General features: G+C 57.8%; 1 protein-coding gene and 1 long non-coding RNA gene across 13 annotated transcripts in view; one reads left to right on the plus strand and one right to left on the minus strand.

Annotated features, from left to right (window-relative positions):
* Positions 1-20925, minus strand: part of ARHGEF2 (Rho/Rac guanine nucleotide exchange factor 2) — a 42832-nt gene that overhangs the window by 9833 nt on the left and 12074 nt on the right. For 2 of the 11 annotated variants that reach the window (XM_019662611.1, XM_019662606.1), the window contains exons 1-8: positions 12319-12535; positions 4808-4952; positions 2626-2693; positions 2270-2333; positions 1547-1676; positions 1200-1309; positions 925-1071; positions 194-444 (exon numbers count right to left, since the gene is read on the minus strand). In XM_019662611.1, the coding sequence (XP_019518156.1) occupies positions 194-444; positions 925-1071; positions 1200-1309; positions 1547-1676; positions 2270-2333; positions 2626-2693; positions 4808-4952; positions 12319-12381 (978 nt within the window). In that variant the 5' untranslated portion in view covers positions 12382-12535. Of the gene's footprint in view, positions 1-193; positions 445-924; positions 1072-1199; positions 1310-1546; positions 1677-2269; positions 2334-2625; positions 2694-4807; positions 4953-5127; positions 5297-10458; positions 10541-11999; positions 12139-12318; positions 12536-16796; positions 16891-17031; positions 17203-17225; positions 18010-18041; positions 18082-18607; positions 18726-20424; positions 20466-20925 lie in introns of those variants that run through there. The other 9 variants (XM_019662605.1, XM_019662603.1, XM_019662602.1 and 6 more) reach the window with 9 other exon arrangements.
* LOC109393428 (uncharacterized) lies at positions 10589-18096 on the plus strand. 2 transcript variants are annotated; one of them, XR_002126251.1, is made up of 4 exons: positions 10589-10972; positions 16081-16395; positions 16811-16997; positions 18010-18096. It is a non-coding gene; the product is annotated as an uncharacterized LOC109393428 (long non-coding RNA). The 2 variants fall into 2 exon arrangements; XR_002126250.1 differs by lacking the exon at positions 10589-10972 and adding an exon at positions 15205-15493.

A 20925-nucleotide genomic window follows, 5' to 3' on the forward strand; every position in this document is an offset into this window, starting at 1 on the left:
CAAGGCTGGGTCAGCGTGTTCCCCAGAGCGACACTGCACCCCCAGATACCCGCCCTCTGGCCGCCCGCCCACCGCCGGCTTCCTGTCTCCCCGGCTGTCCCCGCTTCCCCTGCCCGAGTTCAGAGGCAAGAGACGCCCACTCCCATCACAGCCCCGGCCACCAGCGCTGCCCACGGGCCCCGCCTGTTGTCACCTGGCTGATGAGCAGGTCACCCAAGCGAGGGATGACAAAGTTCCGGGTGCTGCCCGGGCACAGGGCCTGGCGCCGGCGTTCCAACAGCTGGCTGAGGAAGCGCGTGTGGATGTCACTGAGCTCGTCCACGCAGGGGAACAGGCCCTGCACGGCGCTGGGCTCCAGCTGCAGCTCCTCCAACATCCCCGTGCGGAAGAGCCGCGTCATGATCTTCAGCGTCCTCACGTGGTGCAGCTCCGTCTGGATTAGCTCTGCACAGACAGGGGCGCATGAGGCCTCCATCCAGGCCGGGCCACCACTGAGGGGCCCGGTTGGCGAACCTCGGAGCTCGTCAGAGGGTCTCAAGGCCCCTTCCAGGTTAACGTTCAGCCTGACTAGGACCTACGATCATTTACGAATCATTTTTTTGGCTTCATGGTTGCCCTCTCCAGCTGCGGGCTATGTTAGGATACGGACCAAGTGTCCTCGCCACATCTGGGTCCCCACAGTCCCTAGCATGGCGCCGGGCATGACACAGGCACCGAGGGAAGAACTGACTTGAACGAACGATAAAAAGACAGAGCCTTGGAGACCAAGGGCCCCAAAAGGCGGGGCCGGAGGCAACTTGTGGGATGTCGGGCAGGGTGTTGGTGACCAAGGGGCCAAGATGGGGGGGGTCCTGAGGGGGTGGGGGGCTGGCAGCAGGACTCGGGGGAGGAACAGAGGTCCCGGGGGTCTTCGGGCGGGCTCACCGTAGATGACATCCTGCTGCTTCATCACCTCCTTCTTATGCTGTTGCAGGAAGCTGCTGTCCACAGCCAGGCTCCAGGAGTCCGCCGCAAAGTCCTTCTCGTCCATCTCAAAGTCGCTCATCAACTCGTTGTAGATCACTTCCGCGCCTGGACGTCAGCGGGGAGAACTCAGAGCCAATCCCCTGCCCTGGGTCCTGGCCCTTCGCCAGACCCCCTCCGGCCCCGCCCCTCCCAGGCCTGCGTCCCCAGGCCGCCGCCGGGCCTGGCACGGTCACCTTCGTCGATGAGGGACTCCACCGACAGAGTTCGGTTCCGCATGTTGAGAGAGTCCGTGGACTGGGACAGGATCCGACGCAGCCCCAGGGAAGGCTCATCGTTGAAGTGTCTGAGGGAGGCAGAGGCCGGCTCAGCACCCCGACGTGGGCAGGAGAGCCCTTCCCAGGCGCGGGGCCCAGGCTGGGGCCCCGAGAGGCAGGCAGCCCAACTTCTCCTACCTGTCTGCCTATAATTCTGAACCCAGGGGCGGCAAGGCCCGCTCGGCCCCCCGGTGCCCATTGCCACTCTCTCCGCATGCCTGGCTCTCCCTGCCCTCCCCCCGCCATCCCCCCCTGCAGAGGCTCACCCAGCAATGTTGGTGGTGGAAACACTCTTGGCTAAAGACAGGGAGGAGCGGCCACGGCGGGAGCCGAGCAGGGACTGCCGGAAGCTGTCGGAAGGGTAGATGGCGGAGCTCGGCCGCTCCCGGCTGGTGGCTGTGGGGGCACCGAACAGGCACACGTCAGTCCTGGTGCCTTCTCAGGACTCAGGCCTCCTGTCCCAGCGCCCCCAGGGCCCACGCCAGTCAGCGAGATGGTAAGAGCAATGTCACCTTACATGTGTGCAATGCTTTTAATCTTGTCTTCCCTCCTTCCTGCAACAAGTCTAGGAGCAAACTGAAGCTCAGAAAGGTCCCAAGACTTGTCGGGGTGACTCGGCCAGTGGCTGAGCAGGGCCTCAGACGCGGGTCTTCTTGACTAGGCACCATGCCCTTCCTGTCCCACCAAAGCCGTGTGACCCGACACTTGACAACTACGGCCAACGCTCCCAAGTGCAGTGTAATTAACTGATGATAATAATACTCACCCCTACAGGGTGTGACCAGGCTCAGACGCCCAGCCCCACAAGCCCTCATCCCCATTTGAATTGCCCTGCAACTAAGGCCAAGTCTGGACATCCCCATCACCTGCTTCTATCTAAGCAGAGGAAGGTGCTGTACCAGGGAACCACCTCAAGGGGGCAGCAGAGCCCAGGGCTGGGAGGCGGGGGGCCCAGGGTCCCTGGGGGCTCCCGTGCCCCTGCTACTCACTCTTACTGCGGAGTGACACCGACTGTAAGGCGCTGCTGTTCTTCAGCAGGGCGGCTTTCTGTTGCTGTGACAGAGCAAGAGAGAGACACCAAGAACAGCTGTCATCCAAGGGTCTCCTCCAAGGGCACAGGGCAGGAGTCGGCCCCCCCTGGGGAGAAAGCTGGCATGATGGCTAAGGGCATCGGGGTGGCTGAGCCCAGTGCTGGGGGCTCGGTCTACAGAAAAGGCTGGCTGGGGCCTGAGGTCCGGCCGCCCCCGTGGTGACAAGAGGAACACGGGGTAGGGAATGAAGAAGGTCTGAGGGTACCGCACTCACTGCCCTCTCCCCCAACCCTCTGCCCTCCCTGCCATCTCACCTTCTGCTTGACCTTGGTACAGTTGGCCAGGGTGTCTTTACAGCGGTTGTGGATAGTCACATTGCAGGCTGGGAGGGTGGGGTAAAGAGGGTGACGGGAGGGCCGGGTGGTACAGGAGGGGACACCCATATGCAGACACCCATCTCCCCCTGGCCACAGTCTCAGAGACTCTCCCCCTTCCCAGACTTCTCAGCCATCACATCCCCCCAGCCCCGTGCCCCCCCCACCTCCCCTCAAGCAGGAAATGAAGTGAGGGTACAGATGTTGAGCCCAATTAAACAATCAAGGGCGTCCTGACTCTGGGGTGATCTGAGGGGTGGACTAGAGGAAGACGGGGTTACTGGCTGCCAGAGATGAGCTCAAGAAGCGCAAAGGTGGCTGAGAATAACAGATGGGAGCGGAGAGGACGCCCACAGAACAGAACATGGCACGGGAGCAGCTGGGACGGGGGCTAGGGGCAGAGGGGGGATCACCTCCCCTGAGTGTCTAGGAAACGTTCCACATTGACCTGGTCCTAACAACCCTTTGCGGCAGCCTCAGTTATCCTCACTTCCCAGGTGAGGCACCTGTCCTGGAGGTGAGATCGGCCAGAGGTAAGATGGCAAAAGGGGAGCTGAGGTTTCTGCTCAGGTGTGCCTGAGGCCAAAGGCTGTGCTCTTTCCGTGACCTCTGGCCAGGCCCCAGCAGTGTGAAGACTGACCAGCCAGGGGGAGAGTGGGGACAGGCCGGGCCGTCCCCCGCAAGCCTGCCTGCCTCTGCACTTGCTCAGCTGTGCCTGCTCCGACTCAAGTCAGCCTGCCTTCTCTCCTCCAGGCCGGGAATCCTGTTCCCCAACCGAGGCGCACCCAACAGCTCCCACACTCCGTCTGCTTCTCCCCCACCACCCCCACACACCTTGCCACGGGGGAGGGGAGGAGTGGAAAGGAGCAGCCGCCAATCCTAGGCGCTGGGACCACTGGCCAGCCCTTTCCCGACATGCCCTGGGACATGCCCTCGGCTCCAGCCTCCTGGCCCGGCAGCAGCACCGGAAACGGCTCACTCCTTTAGACAATGCCCAGCACTGCACTCACTTCCACAAATACAAGGCGAGTGGGGTGCGGTGGGGCCGAGGGGCAGACAGAAGTGGGGGGGCGACCCCCCACCCCCAGCACCCTGCCTCCGGAGCCAACCTCCCTATGCTTTCCACCTGCTCTCAAAATAGCACTCGCTGCCCGCCTCATGGGTTCCCCTAGCAACAAGATTCTGGATTGGGAATTCTGTCAGGTCTCTAGAGGGATCTGGATTAGGACTCCCTCCTCATCTTCATAATTCTAAGATGAGCAGCAAGGAAGCAGGGAGGCCTCGCTGGTTCTCTCTGGAGGTTCCTTTCCCCAGTCCCTTGGAGATTTAGAAGCTAGAACTGCTGTCCCACCATTCAGCAGCAGGTCACAATACCCGAGTCCTGCCCTAATCCCAAGCAGCTCTTTGCCATAAATTGGGGTGGGGGATGGGACGGGGCAGGTGCGCTCTGTGCAGGCATGTTGGCACCTTGGGGAAGGGGGAAGCCCTTGCTGTACTTCCCAAACACAGGGCCACCCTCCAAGTTTGAACCCCACCTCCAACGCACACATGCCTGCCATCCACCCTCTTTCCACCGTGGGGTCAGCCAGACTAGAACTGTGAGCAGAGGGTCCTAAGCCCATCCTCTGCTTCAGGCTGCAGAGAGCTAGAGATTTCAGGCTCCACCCTCAGTCAATCGAAAGGGAGGGGGCACGGGGCCCCTAAAGTCCTGAGTGTCCAGCTCTGCCCAGAAGATGGACAGAGGCAGCTGCAAGGCTGGCAGCTTGCCCCCCAGCTCCCCAGGCCTCCCCCCACCTGCCCTCACACACATTCCTGCTCCTTCTCCAGTCGCTCCCTCGGACCCTCGGCAGCTGTTCAGGGGACACCCAGAGGACGACAGCTGCACAGGGAGCCAGCCCAGCCTCCCCTCCCCCCATTCCCATCCACCCCTGCTTATGCCGTATTCCAACCACCACCACCCCTGGGCATGAGGAAAGGAAGCAAGGGATCAAGCATCTGGCATCTGGGCCCAGCTGGGGCCCCGAGAGGAGTGACCCCTAGGGACCCAGAGCAGAAAGCACAGAGGGGAAAATGAGGGTCAGCGGGCACTGAGTCAGTGACATTCAGGGTCCACACAACTCACTCGGGCAGATGAGGGCTTCCTTGGCCGTGATGCTCTTGTTACAGGCATAGCACATGGTCATGCCCGAGACGGAGATGGTGGTGAAGAGGTGCCCGTTGGTATAGCGGGCATCCTTGGCTTCCTTCATCTTCTCCTTTTCCCGGTTCTGTAGAAGGGATGAGAGAGGCAGGAAGTGAGGCTGGGAGATGCCAAGGTGCCCGGAGTCCGGAGGGCACAGGCCAGGGAGGAACGCCTGCCTGGAGCTGCCGGGAAGACACCAGTCCCCACAGCAGAGCCTGCCGCAGCTGTCCAGGAGGGGACCAGGCCAGCCCTGGACCCACCTGGCCTCTGCGGCTGGGCTGCCTCCTGGTGCCACTCATGTCCCTGCCTCTCGACCGCGGCGTCCTCACTCCACCTCCCAGCCCTGGCTCTGCTCGTCCCCAAGCTGCTGTGCTCTCTCCTCCGCGCCGGGGAAGATGCGCAGAGAGCAGACGACGCAGAGGGTGCCAGCTCACCAGCGCTTTCAAATCTATGGGAGTTAGCTCCTCTTATAACCATGACAACGGGGGCTGGAGCTCTGCATCCGTGGCAGTCACGGTGGGGGGCAGGAGATCCCCTGTTAGATTGCCTAAAGGGGGCAGAATGCTTCCACTGCCACCCGCAACCCTGAGTCAGGGTGCCAAACCTCTGACTGGTCCCCCACACACTCAGCCAGGGTCCACTGGGCGTGTGCGGGAGGCAGCATGTCCCCCACTCACCCCGAGGTAGGAGGAGCCAGGTTGTGGTCTGGGTCACTCCTCTTTGGGCCCTTTCGGGAAGGGAACCCAGGTGGCCAGGCCTCACTCCTGGCAGGGAGTCTTTCCTGCGGCCTAACTTTTATCTCTCCGGTACAACCCTCCGAAACCTACGGTAATTCCCTCTGTCCCTCCTCATCCAAATAGTCTGTCCCGTCCTAGGAAGTCCCTCTGGCATCTACCCTCCCGTCAGTTCTCGTCAGTTCTAGTCTCCGTCACGACGGGGCACCCTGTGCCCTTCCTCAGAGCCTCCAAGGCGAGGCTGGCGGGTCCCATCTCAGCTCTCTCCTGCTGTCTCCTGACCTCTGCAGGTCGTCACTCTCCTGACCTCTTTTCTGTCCCTCCAGCCTCAGAGCTTCCCCAGCGCCTGACAAAGTGAGATGGGAGAGCATCCTTCCAGGGTCTCCCCCTGGAGAGCGGAGAGTAGAAATAGAAGCTGACAAGACCAGCCTCCAAGGATCCCCAGCCTCTCAGAACCAACGAGCGGATTGGATCAGTCGGCTGAGGCCGAGGGTATGAGCCCCAAGTTGGAGGACAATGGGAGGGGGGCCTGGGACAGAGAATTAGAACTCAAGGGAGAGCCCTTAGGCTGGCCCTTAGAGGCCCAGAGCCACGCTAGCAGTAAGAGGTGGGGGAGGGGCCGGGCCACACTGGTGTTTAGGGCCGAAAAGGGAAGTGTGCAGGGGCTGAGTCAACACCACAGGGCCAGAGGGCACAGGGCCGCTGCAGTGGCCCCGCCAGTCCCAGTTCCGGGATCCTTCTCTCTCCTGCCTCCCCTCAGAGGCTCCAGGTCTGTCTGAGGAGCAGAGCCCAGAGGTCTCACGGTCACTCCCCATCCAGAACATGCCTTTTTCTTTGCTCCTCTCCTCTCTGCTCCTCTTCCTTCTCTTCCTCTCCTGGCCGCCCTCCTCGACCCACCTCCCCTAGCCTCCCCTTTCTCACCCTCTCCCACCCTGGCTTCTCCTCCGGTGCCCTTGTTGGCTTCTCCCTGCCCTGCCCCCCCCCCCCCCCCCCCGCCTCGGCCTGGTTAAGAAGGCTGACCTGCCTCTAATTCCAGCCTCCATCGATCCAGGCCTCCCTTTCTCTACTCTGGTCCCCACCTATCTGGATCACTAAAAAGCCCTCCCTTGGGTCTACCCTCCATCTATCTTGCTCCAAATTGTAGCTCTCTTTAGAAGATCAAATCCTGAATAACAACCTTATAGGCCCTCAAAGACCAAGTTCAACTATGTCTTCTCACCACGCCCTTCTCTCCCCCTTCCTGTTCTCCCTCCCAGCCTTCTCTATGACACAGACGAATAGCCTGAGCACTCACTACATTTGAATTAAAAGCAAGCAAGCAAAAACATGCATGTCATTAAAAAGAGCAACACGTCTGAGTCAAGGTCAACTCCACGATGGGCAGTGCTGCAGACCTGCCCTAGTGCCGTGCAGGCCTGCTCCCCTCACCAGGCCTCTGCCCTCCACCTTTAGGCCTCCAGGGTCGTGCACCTGGGAAGAAGGTGGGCAAGGGAGGGAGAGGACTGGGGCTGACAGGGAATGGGGTCTCTAGTGGCCCTCCCTCTCTGGCATCGATGCCCCACAGGCAACCCAGGTGCTCTGGGCCCAGCCTCCTCCACCTCCAACACTCACCCTCTCTCCAAGCAACCCCCTCTCTAAGTGGGCCAGCAGCGGGCAGCAGCAACAGCAACAGCACATCCCAACATGGGCACTGCCCAGCAGCAAGCGGTCCTGGCACTGCCTAGCACTATTGTCCCAGAGACAGCCTATAGCCCGCCCCAGGGCTCAGCTCGGGCTGGTGAAGATGGAAGGGCCTGCTCACCAGGGATGGCCGCTGCTGACGAGGAATGAATGGGCTTGCTCGGTTCTTTGTCCTACTCTCTTCCAGGTGTTCTTAAGATAATCACATTGGTCTCCCACCTACCCACCCACCAGCAGGAGAGCCCTTCCCCTCCACGCCCCAATCTGTTGGCCAAGAAAAGGGCCCACTGCCCCACAATCCCCAACACCCACCACTGACACTCAGAGGCCCTTCCCGCTTGGTTCAGCGTCTAGAGTCCTTCTTTCTCGTGAAGCCTCCTGGGAAGTCTTTCTTGCTACACAGCCCTCACCTGTACCACTGCGACTCCAAGGATGACGCGAGTAAAGGCACCCAGCACAACACGCACTCAATACATGTTTGGACATGCAGGAAAGAAAGGAAGCAAGGAGGGAAGCGGGCGGTGGATGGATGGACGGATGGATGGACGGACGGACGGACGGACGCCAACACGGGGTCCTCGTTCCTCGACACACTCTGAGCCTTCCGTGTCCTCTCCTCGTGTCCCCTTTTCTCTAGTCCTCCTTCCTTTGAGCTCAGAATCTCAGGGTTTCCTCTGGAGGCCAGAGGGTGGCCAGCCCAAACCTTCCTTTGATTGTCACCCCAGATCTTAGTTACTTTTGGGGAAAGGAAGATGGGGTGAATGGCAGAGGACATTGGGGCTGGCGCCCCAAACGCTCAAAGGCAGAGGCAGTCTGCCCCCTTCTCTGCACTTTGCCTCCAAGGCTGAGACGAGGAAACCAGTGATGGACATGAAGGACAAAGCAAGACCAAAGCTGGACCGTGGCCTCCTGTGCTCCCAGCGGGCAGCAGGGGGTGGCAGAGCCTCTCCAGGCAAGGCCTAAGCCCCCTAAGCCCTCAGCTGTCCCTGATCCTCCATTGGGAGTGTCCTAGCCGAGAGCCCTGGGGTCACGTGGCCCTCAGGTTCACCTCTGCTCCGGCATCCCCTTCCCCAGTATGGGGAGGCTCTGTCCAGGCCCTCGTGTGGTGGGCAGAAGGCCCTGCGGGGCTCCACCAGGACGCCAGTCATCTGTGGCTTAGCCCCGGCCAGCCACGGTGCAGTCATAGGCTGCGAAGGGCACTGAGTCACAGGGATGAGCTACAGAGCTGGGAAATGAGACAGGGTCCTGGCTGTGGGGCCAGGAGGACTTGGCATGGTCCCCGCCAGGCTCTGCTCCTTGATGGTTTTCCAGGGACGAGATAAAGGCGGCCGACTGACACACGAAGGCCAAAGCCACACACGTTACACAAACAGGCCTCGCTGAGCACACAAAGACACTTCATACATGCCTGCTTGATGAATGAGGATGAGACACTGGACAATGGGGGAGGGCATACCGGTGAAGCAGAGGAGGGGCGCGTGGGGCCACAGGGGATAAAATCAGGCTAGAGACTCCGAGACCCAGGCATCCTGGAGCCCAGCCTGCCCCCCACCCAGCCACACCTGTCAGGTCAGGAGAGGGGGACCAGAAGTGGGGCGGGGTGGTGCAGACAGACGGGCATTTGTACAAGTGAACAATAGCTGTGCCAGGACTCCCTGCCCTCCTGGCACAGGGCAGGCCGGCGGAGCTGGGAGTGGGGGCAGCTGCTGCCTGCAGGGCCCCCTTCCCCCAAAGAGACATAAACAAACCCAGAAGGGCCCAGCCAGCTCCTCTCAGCCACTTCTCTTACCAGCTCCGGGAACCCTGACCCGTCTACAAAGTCGGGCTCCTGGAGGACACTTCACACCAAACACTGAAGCTAAGGCTGGCACTGCTCCTTCGTGTCCGAAGCACGAGCCTCCTACTGTGAGGACCACCGCTCAAAAGAGTACCCAGAGCATCTGGGGACAGATGGACGGACGGATGGATAGACAGACAGACACCCCAACATGGGGGTCCCATGCAGGCATGGGACTCATTCGCTCAGACCCGGCCCCTCCCTGATTCCAAAGTCAGGGTTCCAGGGAAGCCAGAGGGACCGGAAACAGACCCTTTTAAATCCTTAGTCAGCTCCAGGCACCTCCAGCCCCGCAGTCACTCAGTGACTTCCCTAAGCTTTCTGTTCCCTTCCCCCACCCTCGCTTCTCCCCTTCCCCTCAGCAATTTCCCTAACCTCCATGACCCACAGAATCTTTTCCTATGCCCCCCCCAAAGACTCAGCTTTCTGGGGAGCCCCCCCCCCGTGCCACCTCTACTTTCCCCTAAAGCTGCTGCCCCTCTCAGCTCCCTCCTGGGCTCACCCAGCCCTCCACTCCTCTTCCTGCACACAAAGCCAGCCACCTCTCAGGACAAAGAAAGTCTCTCTCCTCTCTCCTCACTCCACCTGCCCACCACACTCCCATGCTGGGGTCCTCGAGAGTCCAAGGGGACCCCCAGGCCTCCACAGGCGTTGCTGGATCTCTGGCCCCCGCTTGCTCCTAGGCAGGAAAAGACCCTTTGTTCTGAGATGCCTGAAGGTTGGAGATGGCAGGGAGGAGGTGGCGGAGGACAGGGGGCTGAGAGAGAAAGGGGACCTATGAGGCTTGGGGCCTGTGCAGGTAGAAAGTGGAGCAGCGAGAACTGAGGGGGTGCAGGGCTGCAGACAGCCTGAGAGGGGAGAAATGGAGTGAAAAGAAAACAGCACGGGGAGGGAGCCACACAGAAAGGCTCAGCGAGGGTGGCAAGGAGAAAAGGGCAGGTTCCACTCCAATCTCTCCGTCTACAAGGAGGTCCCAAGGAGGTCCCGGGGCATGAGGCAAGGAAGGGGGTGTCAGGGCTTAGCTGACATGCCCCCTAATAGGTAGCAGGGGAGACCGTCTTCTTCAAATAATCTCATTTCCCGCGGGCCCCCCTCTACTTCCCACCACAGTATAAAAAGAAAGGAGACAGCTGGTGTGTTTGGGGGGGGAGGGGAAAGAGGGGATCCAGGGCTTGTTGGCTAAGCACCAGCTCCCCCTTCTGTAACCACAGCTTTCCGGAGGTGGCCCTCCCTTTCCGACCAGCCCAAACTGACAACCACCTTCCTCCAGTGGCCTCTTAGTTTTCTTGAATCCACCTCCGGCCCCCTAACACCTCACCCCGGGCCAGAGTTCCACCTACCCCCACCATGGCCGGCCTCAGGATAGGAAGAGCCAAGCTTCTGGTTCCCCAGGTCCCCACTAACCAAAACCACAGGGCGTGGGGACCCAGGTATCCAGCCGCCCAGCTCCTCCCAATAATAAAAAAAGGGCCCCCGGTATCTATCCTCCCAGAACCCTCCTCTACACCCCCACTCTCCAGGTCTGCCCCCCACAGGCTCCACCATGGCTTTCCTTTTTAGGGTGGAACCAAATTTCCGTGGTTTCAGAAAAGCTCTCCACCCCCCTTGGCAATACTCCAGGGTCTCAGCTCCAACGGTTGAAAAATAAACAGCCTCTCAGAGCCAGGGCCTGGCCTGGCGCAGGGGCTGAGAGGGGCCTCCGGCCACCCCGCTGCTCCACGCTTCAGCCACCTCTCTCGGTTTGTCTGAGGCTCGACTCAAATCCCCAGTTGATTTCCGGTTAGCGGGATCTTATCCCAGCCCCCTAAGGGAAAGTTCCAGGACGGAACCTTTTCCAAGTTAGCCTCAAGACAGGTAAGCAGGCAGGCTAGGAGCTAGGAGCGGGTGGGAAGGTGTCCCCCACCCTTGAGGGCTCCAAAAGGGTACCGCTCTTGCCTAAAGGTGGTGACAGTGATGTGCACAGGCCGGGGTCCCGGGTCCGACAGAAGCCAGACGTTAAACCAGCTGGGGGCCGGCCGCATCCTGGCCTTCCTGAGAATGGCAGGGGTGTGGGTGCCCTGAGTGGCGGGGCGGGGAGATGCCTGTCTGCCTGCACTGCCTTCCTCCCAGCTCTCACTTATTCACCCAAAGTCAGCTCATCACTTCCTGGGGTCTGGGTGTAGAGGTCATGGCCTTTGGGAGTGGGCCCGGGTACAAAGATGGGGTAAAGGATACTTGGCAAGGAGTGGCCAAGAGGTCATGATGGGGGTAGGGGGGTGAGGATAATTCTATGCCCAGGCGCTTGAAAGGGTAGGTGAACAGATCCCCAGAAGAAGAGATAAGGCAGCTGGGGGAGACGGAGGAGGGAGAGGGGGCACGGTGCCCAGTGGGTCAGCCGAAGGGTTTCAGGTTGTTTCAGGTTGTGAGAACAAGGACTTGGGAAGCTGGTGGGGCAGACCGGGGTCGGGGGACCCTGCGTTACAGGAACAGGGATGCTCAGGGTCCCTAAGGATGGAGGAAAGGATCCCAGCTACACAAAGACCTCTGTTCCCGGCACCTGAAGGAGCCGCTTGGGGGGAAGTAAGCCATGCCCCGGCCGTCCTGACCCCAGCCACCCACCCACCCGAGGGGAGAACTGAATCACAGCTGGAAAGTCCATTTGCAAGGAGAGGAGGCGCTGACTTTTGTCTCGGAGGGGTGGCCGTGGGAGGAAGCCGAGAACCCACCCCCTCCCGTCCCGTCTGCCGGATGGCGGGGACAAAGGGGGAACAACCAAGCCCGCGACTGCGGGGTGGGGGGACGGAGGAGAGCAAGCCGGTGGGACCCGGGCGGAGGGGGTGCCGCGGAGCTCTCGCCGCCCCCCACCCCGATAGACACCCCTCCCACTGGCTCTGTCCCTTACCCGAGCAGCGCGCAACTTTCTTTCGTGGGGCCCCAAACACCCAGTGCCGCCGGATCTGAGGCCACCGAGGCCAGGGCCGCTCCCTCCCGGGACCGGGCACCGAGGCGGCGCGGAGCTGGAGCGCGCGGGTCGCGTCGACTGCCCCCCACCCGTCCCCACTCACTGGCAGTCCCCACCCACCCGGCCGCCGCTGGCCCGCCGACGCTCCGCCCGATTTTGGCGCCCAGCAAGCCGGCGGCGAGACGGGTGTGCGCCGCGGGCCAGGGTCGAAGGGCGGGCACCCTGAGGACGCGCGGAGGAGAGGGGCTGCGGAGCCCACCTTGCTCACCAGCTCTTTGCTCCGGTCGATCCGCGCCCGCGTGAGGGATTCAATCCGAGACATAATCCCCCGATGGGGGGGAGTCCGGGGGTCACGGCGGGACCCAGGTGCCCAGCTATTGTGGGGGAGGCGGGGGCCGGGAAGGCACGCGAGGTCTGGGGACAGGAAGTCGGACTCCCCTCGCCCGGCACCCGCGCCAGTTCCTCAAACCGGAGTCTCCACCCCCCGCCCGGGCGCAGGAAGGGGAAGGCGGGGCAGAGCAGGGCGGGTGCCCGCGGGGACCAACAGCGCGGCTCAGCCGGGCAGGGGCAGCTCCGAGAAGTGCGGACGTCCCCAGACAGGTTGAGGGCTCCCGGCCTGTTTCCCCTCCAGGACCCGGGGCGTCCTCTGGCCCCCGAGACCAGCCTCTGAGCTCTGGTCTTCCTAAAAGCCACCCCTTCCCAGACCCACAGCCCTCGCCCCAGCCCTGGTCTCCCTTCCCCCATCCGCCCCCAGCTCTCCAGGGAACCCGCAGCAGTTCCTTCCTGGCCCGCCAGCCCATCAAAGCAGGCCCAGCCGACAGACCACTTTTAGGATTGGGGGCAGGGGTGGGGGAGAGGGCGGGAAGTCAAAGGGGATCTTTGGAAGGCATGGCGAGGCTTTACTAACAGAGGTCCAAGACTGATGGGGAGAGGAGAGAATTCTGCCGCAAGCCCCCACCCCTCTGGGGCCTTCCAGACGGCCCTAGGTCCATTCTCCTCCCCTCCTAGCTCCGCTGGAGAGGAATTGCCACCTTTCCTGAAAGCTAAGCTGAGGAAGTCCTTCCTTGTGTCTAACTCCAGTTCTCCCTGTTGCAAGTTGGGCCTGAACCAAAAGGCAGGCCTGCCTCAGTCAGGGGCGGTTGGAGTATGGCCAGTCTCTCCACAAGAAGGCGGGTGGGGTGCATGCTTTCTGAACCCTTTGCTCCAGCCCTGAGGCAGCCTCCACCTTTGGTGAGTTTCCTGCAATTGGGAAAATTCCTCCTCCACCCTAACTATGGCTATTCACGCTGCAGCTCAGTTCTGCCTCCTAGGGTCCCCCGTTTCCCCTGAGAAACCGGAAGCACGGAGTGCCCTAGACAAAGCATCCCCGATTGTAGAGTCCTGCGGAATCCTGGTCCCAAAAGGTATAGGAGAAGGTGGGAGGGCCCCACAGGGCCCCAGAGCCAGGCTGCAGGTTTCCAGCCCAACTCAGCGCTCTTGCAGATGCCAATTTTAGCCTCTGCCACTATTTTGGGCTCCACTGCCTCACCACTGGCTAAGCTGGTTGGGCTGCGCACCCCCCAGCACCACCCCCACACCTCTCCTCTGACCTCCCCTCCTGCCTAGCAACTCTTTCTTCACCTCCTTCACCATTTCCCGTTAGGATCCTTATATAGCAAAGGCCAGACAAAAGGAGAGGAAAGGGGAAGGCAGAAAGGACTTTTAGGCATGAGGAGAGCTGGTTCCTCCCCGGGTGCACCTGCTGAGAACACGGTAGGGCAAGGCCCCGGGAACTCCCCTAAGCTAGCAGTCTAGAGGCTCCTGGGCTCAGAACCTCAGACTCACCTCCCCACAGTGGGCGCCAAGGCTGAGGCATGCACTAAATTTAAAAACAGCAGCCAGAAGCCAGAACCCTGACCTCAAGGCTCCGCCCACTGGGGGCCGAGAGACAAGGGGTGGGCTGGGACCTCAGCTTTTCTCCCAGGCCTGGAGTGAGGGGGTGCTGCAAGCTAAGAATAGAATCTTAAAGGGCCAAACTCCAGACTGAGTACCCTGGATCCTAAGGTCTTTTGAGGGGTCTCTCAGTTCCCAAACTCAACTTAGAAGGTGTCTATAAAAGAAAAAAACCCAACTCTCCAACCCCGTCCTGTCTCTCACCAGGCTTTGGCCGAGTTTCCATCCCACCTGCTGTTAGTCACCCTATGTTCTTCTTCCTCTTCCAGAAAGGGGGCCTGGGAGCTGGGTTAAAGGGAACAAACGGGTCTAACCCCTAAAAGCACCTGGGCTTTTAGTGAGCTAAGCCTGCAGCTCAACTTAATTTCTATTTTCTGTATCCTCTGGAACAACAGGCCCTTTTCCTTTCTCCTTGGCCTCTCCTGCTCCTTCTTCCAAACCGGTTCACCCCAGCCCCCTCTACTCCTATCCAGGGGAACCCGCCCAGATACGCAGAAACCCTTTGTTTAGGCACACAAAACCAAAAGCCAACCGAATGTCTGCCAGAATCTAAAAGTAGGCACCACCTTCTCTGGCTCATTTGACTTGACAGATGTGTTTGCCACATTTCAGGGGTGAGAAGGCCGTCCCAGGGCAGAGCCTGGTTGTCAGAGTCGTGGCCAGTGGGTGAACACAGAGCCACAGGGGACCTGGGCCCACGTACTCCAGAACCCAGGAGGAAGCTTGCTTTCCTTCTTGCTCGGGACCTTGTGCATTCTGGGAGGGGGCGATTGAGACATCACTGACTCCAGTGGCCAGCCATCAGAAGATGGGGGGGAGACAAGATAAGCTGTTTCATTAGGTTCACTGCCAGGCACAGGCAGCGTCACAGAGCTGAAGCTCTGGGTTTGTAGTCCAGCTCCACCTCTTACTAACTGTGGGATCTCGGGCAAGGAACTGAGCCTCTAAGTTACCGTGTCTGAAAAATGGAGATTAAAACACCATCTCTGCCAGACAGTTATAAGAATGAACGAGGGGCGGCCGGTTAGCGCAGTTGGTTAGAGCGCAGTGCTCATAACACCAAGGTTGCCGGTTCGATCCTCGCATGGACCACTGAGCTGCACCCTCCACAACTAGATTGAAACAACTACTTGACTTGGAGCTGATGGGTCCTGGAAAAACACACTGTTCCCCAATTAAAAAAAAAAAAGAGTGAACGACATGACCTCTGGAAAAGTGTTTTGTCAACCCTACCATGCTGATCAAATATGAAGAAATAAGCCACTTCTTTCTCTCACTGCTTGACTGAGCTCCTTGCTAGCCCCTCCCCCTGGTGTTTACCTGTTTAAGGCTCCCACCTGGGGCGGGGAGGACCAGGAAGAAGAAATCTGGTGAGGCAGGTGCGCAGCACACTCACACACACACACACACACACACACACACACCCAGAGAGAGTCATGAGGGTAGAAGGAAGATGGACCAGGAGATGACAGGGAAACAGGAGGACAGACCCTGGCAACCGGGTGAGGCGTGGGACAGTGTCCTGACTTGCTCTTTCCTGATGCCTGGCTGTGCCCACATTCCCCTTCAGCCGGCTTCTCAACCCCTCGCCAGACTGTGAGGCCAGGGTGGGCAAATGCAGACCAGTTGGGCTCTGCACGGCCCCTGGGCAGGACTGACTCCCCAGCCATTCCCACCGCAGGAAAAGGGGGCGGCTCTGCCAGCAGACTCCCACCCTGAACTGAGTGAGAGAGCCAGAGCCGTGGGGGACGGGACTCACCCCAGGGCCTGGTGTTGGCTTTGTTCTGTAGAGAGCTCTGCTCCCCCATGGTTGCGGAGAGGCCTCACCGCCCCGGCCCTCTCCCGCCCACAGCTCTAGAATTCTCCAGCCGTCCCTCCCCTTCTCAAACTGCGTGGTCTCAGGCCTCAACTCCCCACCTTGGCCTGTGGTAAGAAGGTGCTCACAACCTGGTTTTATCTGTGCCTTCCCTGCCCCCCCAGAGGAAGGGGACTCTTGGCTAAGAGGCTGGCAGAGGACAGAGCCCTGGCACCGTGGGTGGGGCCACAGGAGCCTGGCAACCTTCCTGGGTAACTCCTGTGGTTCTTCCAGGTGAATATGCTGCTGCCTTCATGAGGTGTGCCTCATGCTCAGGAGTACATGCACGAGAGGAAAGGGGGGGCTCACTCTGCCAGTAGATGAAGAAAGTGGAAAGGAATTCAGCAGCAGTAGGGCTCCTGGCTTCAGCCAAGCCCCCCGGGTGGCAACAGAGAGAGCAGCGTGCTCCCCTGCCCAGGGTCAGCACTGCACATGGCCCCAGATGACGGTGTGCAGCTTCCAGAACCATCTACCATCTACTCTCCTGGCTGCCACTCTGCCTGGTGTCTGATTTCAACTCCTGCGACTGCCGCACCCACCCATACCATCGTGAGTTCACAGGCACTTTGCAAGAAATAAAAAGTATCGCTGTCATCGTTACTGTTCTTAAGCCCAATGGTTACGATTTCTGCTGCCCACCTCTTAGCTATGTGAGGCCTAAAGCGGGAGGGCTAGGCCACTCCACGGCTGCTGAGGCTCCTGGCCGTCTCTTCCAGCTGTCCACAGCTGGCTGCTAAAGCTGCAGGAATGGGGAAAGCAGAGAAAGGTGATTTACTGAGCTACAGGGAGGGAGGCTGGGAGAGACGGCGCGCGTTCCCTTAAAACCTGAACACTGCCCTGAGTATCCATCTACAGGAGAAGCTGGGGCAGGGGAAGCACGATGGGATGGGGAGAAAGGGGGCACGGAGGCAGTGGGCCCCAGGCCGCCTGCTCCCCAGTCTGACTCCTACCTTGGTCTTTCCAGTCATGCTGAAGATGAAACTGAGGGTCCGTCGCAGGGAGGAGCCGGCCCAGGTCCCTGAGCTCCGTTCCAGCTGGCTACAGCTGCAGAGAGAGAAGGGAGAGGTGAAGACACTCACAGAGATGGCGGCGACGGTGCCATGACCAGGGGAGAGAGAGTGGACATACGAGCGAAAAGACTGAGAGAAAAGGTGAGGAAGAGAGAGAGGTACCCCCAGCACCCACCTCCTAGGACCTCCTGGATGTGGACACCGGGTTCCCAGGCCCCTCTATTTATGAGGAAAATTCCAAGCTCCTCCCAGATAAGTGCAGACTACCCCTTCCTACTTAATCCAGGCCCAATCTCCTCTCTCAGGCTGCTCCCAACGGAAGTGATATGGGGTGGGGGCTCTCGGGGTGGAGGGGCATTTTCCCCTCACCAAACAAGAGCCCTTGTGTCAGTAGGACCCTCTCTCTCTCTCTGTGGCTTGGACTGGGCCTCTGGGCCTAAAGCCAATCAGGACTGAATTTCCTGGGATTTCATCAGCCCCATCCCATGAGCTAATCCCAAACCCAGAGCCAGGAGGATGTGTCAGCTAGAGATTTTCAGGACCACAAATCAGAGCCTGATATCTTAAAGGGCCCGTTACTGGCTCTCACACCCACGCTGTCGTCTCAGAGGGCTGGCCGGCTGGAACGCCAAATAAACAGGTGCTGATTTTCATGCCTGTTTACAGCGTTAGGGAAGTCGCCTGGCCTCCACCCCAGGGCTGAATTCTGCCTTCAGCCCCTGCCCTCTGCCCCTGGGGGTCTGCAGCCCTTGCCCAGCTCCCCTTAGAGCCACTCCCCATTACCTGAGCCTCCCAAAGTCCACCCATGCTCCTTGTCACCGTCTCTCCCTGGGACTGCCCCACAGCCCGTCTGCCTGCTCACCTTTCTGGCACTGACAACAGCAAGCAACCCCCACTCTCTTATTCAACTGACACCCCAGCGCCTGGACGTGACTTTCCTTTCCTTGGTTTCTTCCCCATCCCATGGGGCTACCAGGAACCTTCCCCAGCCTTCCCAGGCCAATGAGAAGAGAGTGAATTCTTTGCAGCTCAGAGAGAAGGATATTTGGAGGTCCTTGATCAGAAATGTTAAGGGCAGCAATAGTTTTAGGAAGCAGAGGCCTGCAGGGCTGCAAAACCCATGGCCCAGGCCCACTGCCCCTCCCCCACCTAGGCCTTTGAAGGGCTCCGAATCCCCCAACTCACCTTTGGCTGAGGTCCGCAGCAAAGAACTGGGATAAATTTCCTGCCAACACAAAAGGAGACGAGAAGTGTCCAGCTGAAGCCAGACAAAGGCGTCCAGGGCTGCCTCCCCCACCCCCTCCACCTGGATCAGGTTCCCAAGCTGCAGGTGCCTGTGACGCCATTCCTGAGGGCGGGCTCTGGGGAGTGGGAGGGAAGGCGGGATCTGATCAGCTGAAGGCCTTGGAAGCCAGGGTTACATGGAGAAGGGTGCTGGGGCCCCATGTCCCAGTCCTGTTTCTGGTGGATGGGAAGGGCAGAGGTGTCACACTGCCCTCGAGGACAAGGTGCATTGCAGGTAACTGTCCTCCATCTCTGGGGACAGAGGAAGCTCCTTCACAGGAAGGAAAGTGCCAGAATGCCGGAGCCCTGAATTCAGATCTCTCATTCGAATAAAGGCGTTTTGGGGGTTCTAAATTGTGATTAGACGGAACCCAGGATATCTGAGCCCTAATACCTGGCTCTGAGGAGGGGTGGTGAGACAGACACGGGGAGGGGCCACGACTGCTCCATGCCCCATTTTGACTTACCAGCTGGATCTGAGTCACCCAAGAAGCAGTTGATGCCACTCATGGATACAGACTTGGGAAGCATACCAGTGGCCAAATGGTCCAAAGGGCCAGCAGACGGATGACAGGAACCCTGACCCTAGAACCATGTCAAGAATTCTCACACAAAGGTCAGCTTCAGCCCTCTTCCCCAACCCCCATGATCTTAACTTTCCTGCAACGTGGCTGGTCTTCAGGGCCTCAGGCCTTCCACCCCTCTCCACAGCCCATATCTAGGGCATTCCACTTGAAATAGTTGGGGAGTTCCTCCTGCTATTTACCAGTCACCACTCTGCTGCAATTCAACCTCAGGCTTCCTTAACATAGAGAATGCCTTAGAAGTGATTTGCCCTGAAAAGATTTCCGAGAGGTGATAAACTCGACCTACAGAGGCCAGGTGACTAATGAAAAAAAAACCACCTGAGGTTGTCTGAGTTTAAGACAATAAGGAGTAAAAATATTTATAAACCGCACACCCAACCATTAGAAAATAACTTGTTTTTTTCAAGCCAACATGGAGCATTTACAAAAACTGGCCACATATCAGGTCATAAGGCAAATTTTAACAATTTCAAATAATTTGTGTCACAGAGATCATAGGAAACAACTGATGGAGTTCCTCTCCATCGTTAAAGAATCTGTATTTCTGCATCGAAATGCGATCCAACAATAAAAACGAACCAACCACCGCTCGCCCAACAACATGGATGAATCTCCCAAACATAGTGCTGAGCGCATGAAGCACGACACAAAAGATTTATGGGCTGTATGATTATAGTCATACAAAGTTAAAAACAGGGAAAACTAAGGGCCGGCCGAGTGGCTCAGTTGGTTAAGAGCTCGCTCAAGAGTTTGAGCTCTGAGCAACAGCGGTTCAAGTCCCAGCCCGAGCTGAGCAGCCGCAGAGCTGCCAACAGGTAGCAGGATGGCTCAGCTAAAAAAAAAAAAAACCCGCAACTCTAAAAACAGGGAAAACTAAATGATATTGTCGAGAGATGCATCATACAAAGGTGGCAAATCTACAAGGAAAGCTGATCTCAGAATTTAATAAAGTGGTCACCTCAGCCCAGAGAGAGAGGGTTGTGAAAGGGGAGGGATACAAGGAGCTTCTGGATTTGGGTGATACTATTTTTTTTTTTTTACCTGGGGTGGTTATATGTGTGTTTGCTTCCTAATCATTCATTACGTTGTACATGTCAGTTTTATATGCTTTTCTGTATGCAATATTTCAAAAACGTTTTAAGTTTTTTTTTTAATCTCTATAGATTTGGAAACGTTAAAAAACCCTTCTAAATAAACTTACTGGTCAGAGAAATCATAATGGAAATCTAAAGTTAGTTTATAACAACAATAATGAACATACTACATAATAAAGCTTGTGGGAGATGGTCAAAGTGGTATTTTAAGGGCAACTCATAGCCTTAAAATGCTTATACTGGAAACTTTTTTAAGCAGAAAATTAATGAACTATGCCAACTTTTAAAAGGTTAGAAAAAGAACAACAAAACAAACCCAAAGGATATCATAAAGGTAAAAGTAGAAATCAATGAAGTTGTAAACAGTTAACATAGGGAGAATAAAGCCAGAGTTGTTTTTTAAGAACTGGCAAGTAAAACTGACAAACCTCTGATAAGAGTAATAAAGAGAAAGAAGGCACACATATAAGTACAATGGAGCTTACTACAAAAAGGGCAGTAATTAGAAAGAGAAGAGAATACTACCTACAGCTTAATGCCAGCAGCTTTGAAAACGCAAACAAGACAAATTCTTTAAAACATATATGCTTATATGTAACTTACCAAAACTGAATCTAGAAGAAATAGAAAGCCTGAATGGTCCTATTAAAGAAATGGAATCAGTAGTTAATCTTTCTATAAACAAAACAATACACACCAGGCCAAAACAGTTTCACAGGCAAGGGAGAGATCTTTCAAGGAATACTCATAGATCGCTGAAGTTTTCTACTTCCAGACTCTTCCAGTGATCAAAAACAAAAACTCTCCAACCCTTTCTATAAGGCGAGTAGAACCTGGATCCTTGACTACACACAGACACTATGACAATGGGAAAATTATGGGTCAGTCTCTCTTATGAACAGAAGTGCAAAAATCCCAAACAAAATATTAGCAAACTGTAGCAGATTTTAAACGGCCACAAATTATTTGCAGCTCCTCCCATCAAGAAAACGTCTTATTTCTTCACTCTGTGAATGTGGGCAGGACTGTGACTTACTCTTGATGAACAGAACGTGGCAGGAGTGACATGTGATTTTTGAGCCTCAAGAAACCTTAAAAGCTTCC

Source organism: Hipposideros armiger, unplaced genomic scaffold, assembly GCF_001890085.2.
Source record: "Hipposideros armiger isolate ML-2016 unplaced genomic scaffold, ASM189008v1 scaffold_378, whole genome shotgun sequence".
In the NCBI taxonomy this organism is placed as follows: domain Eukaryota; kingdom Metazoa; phylum Chordata; class Mammalia; order Chiroptera; family Hipposideridae; genus Hipposideros; species Hipposideros armiger.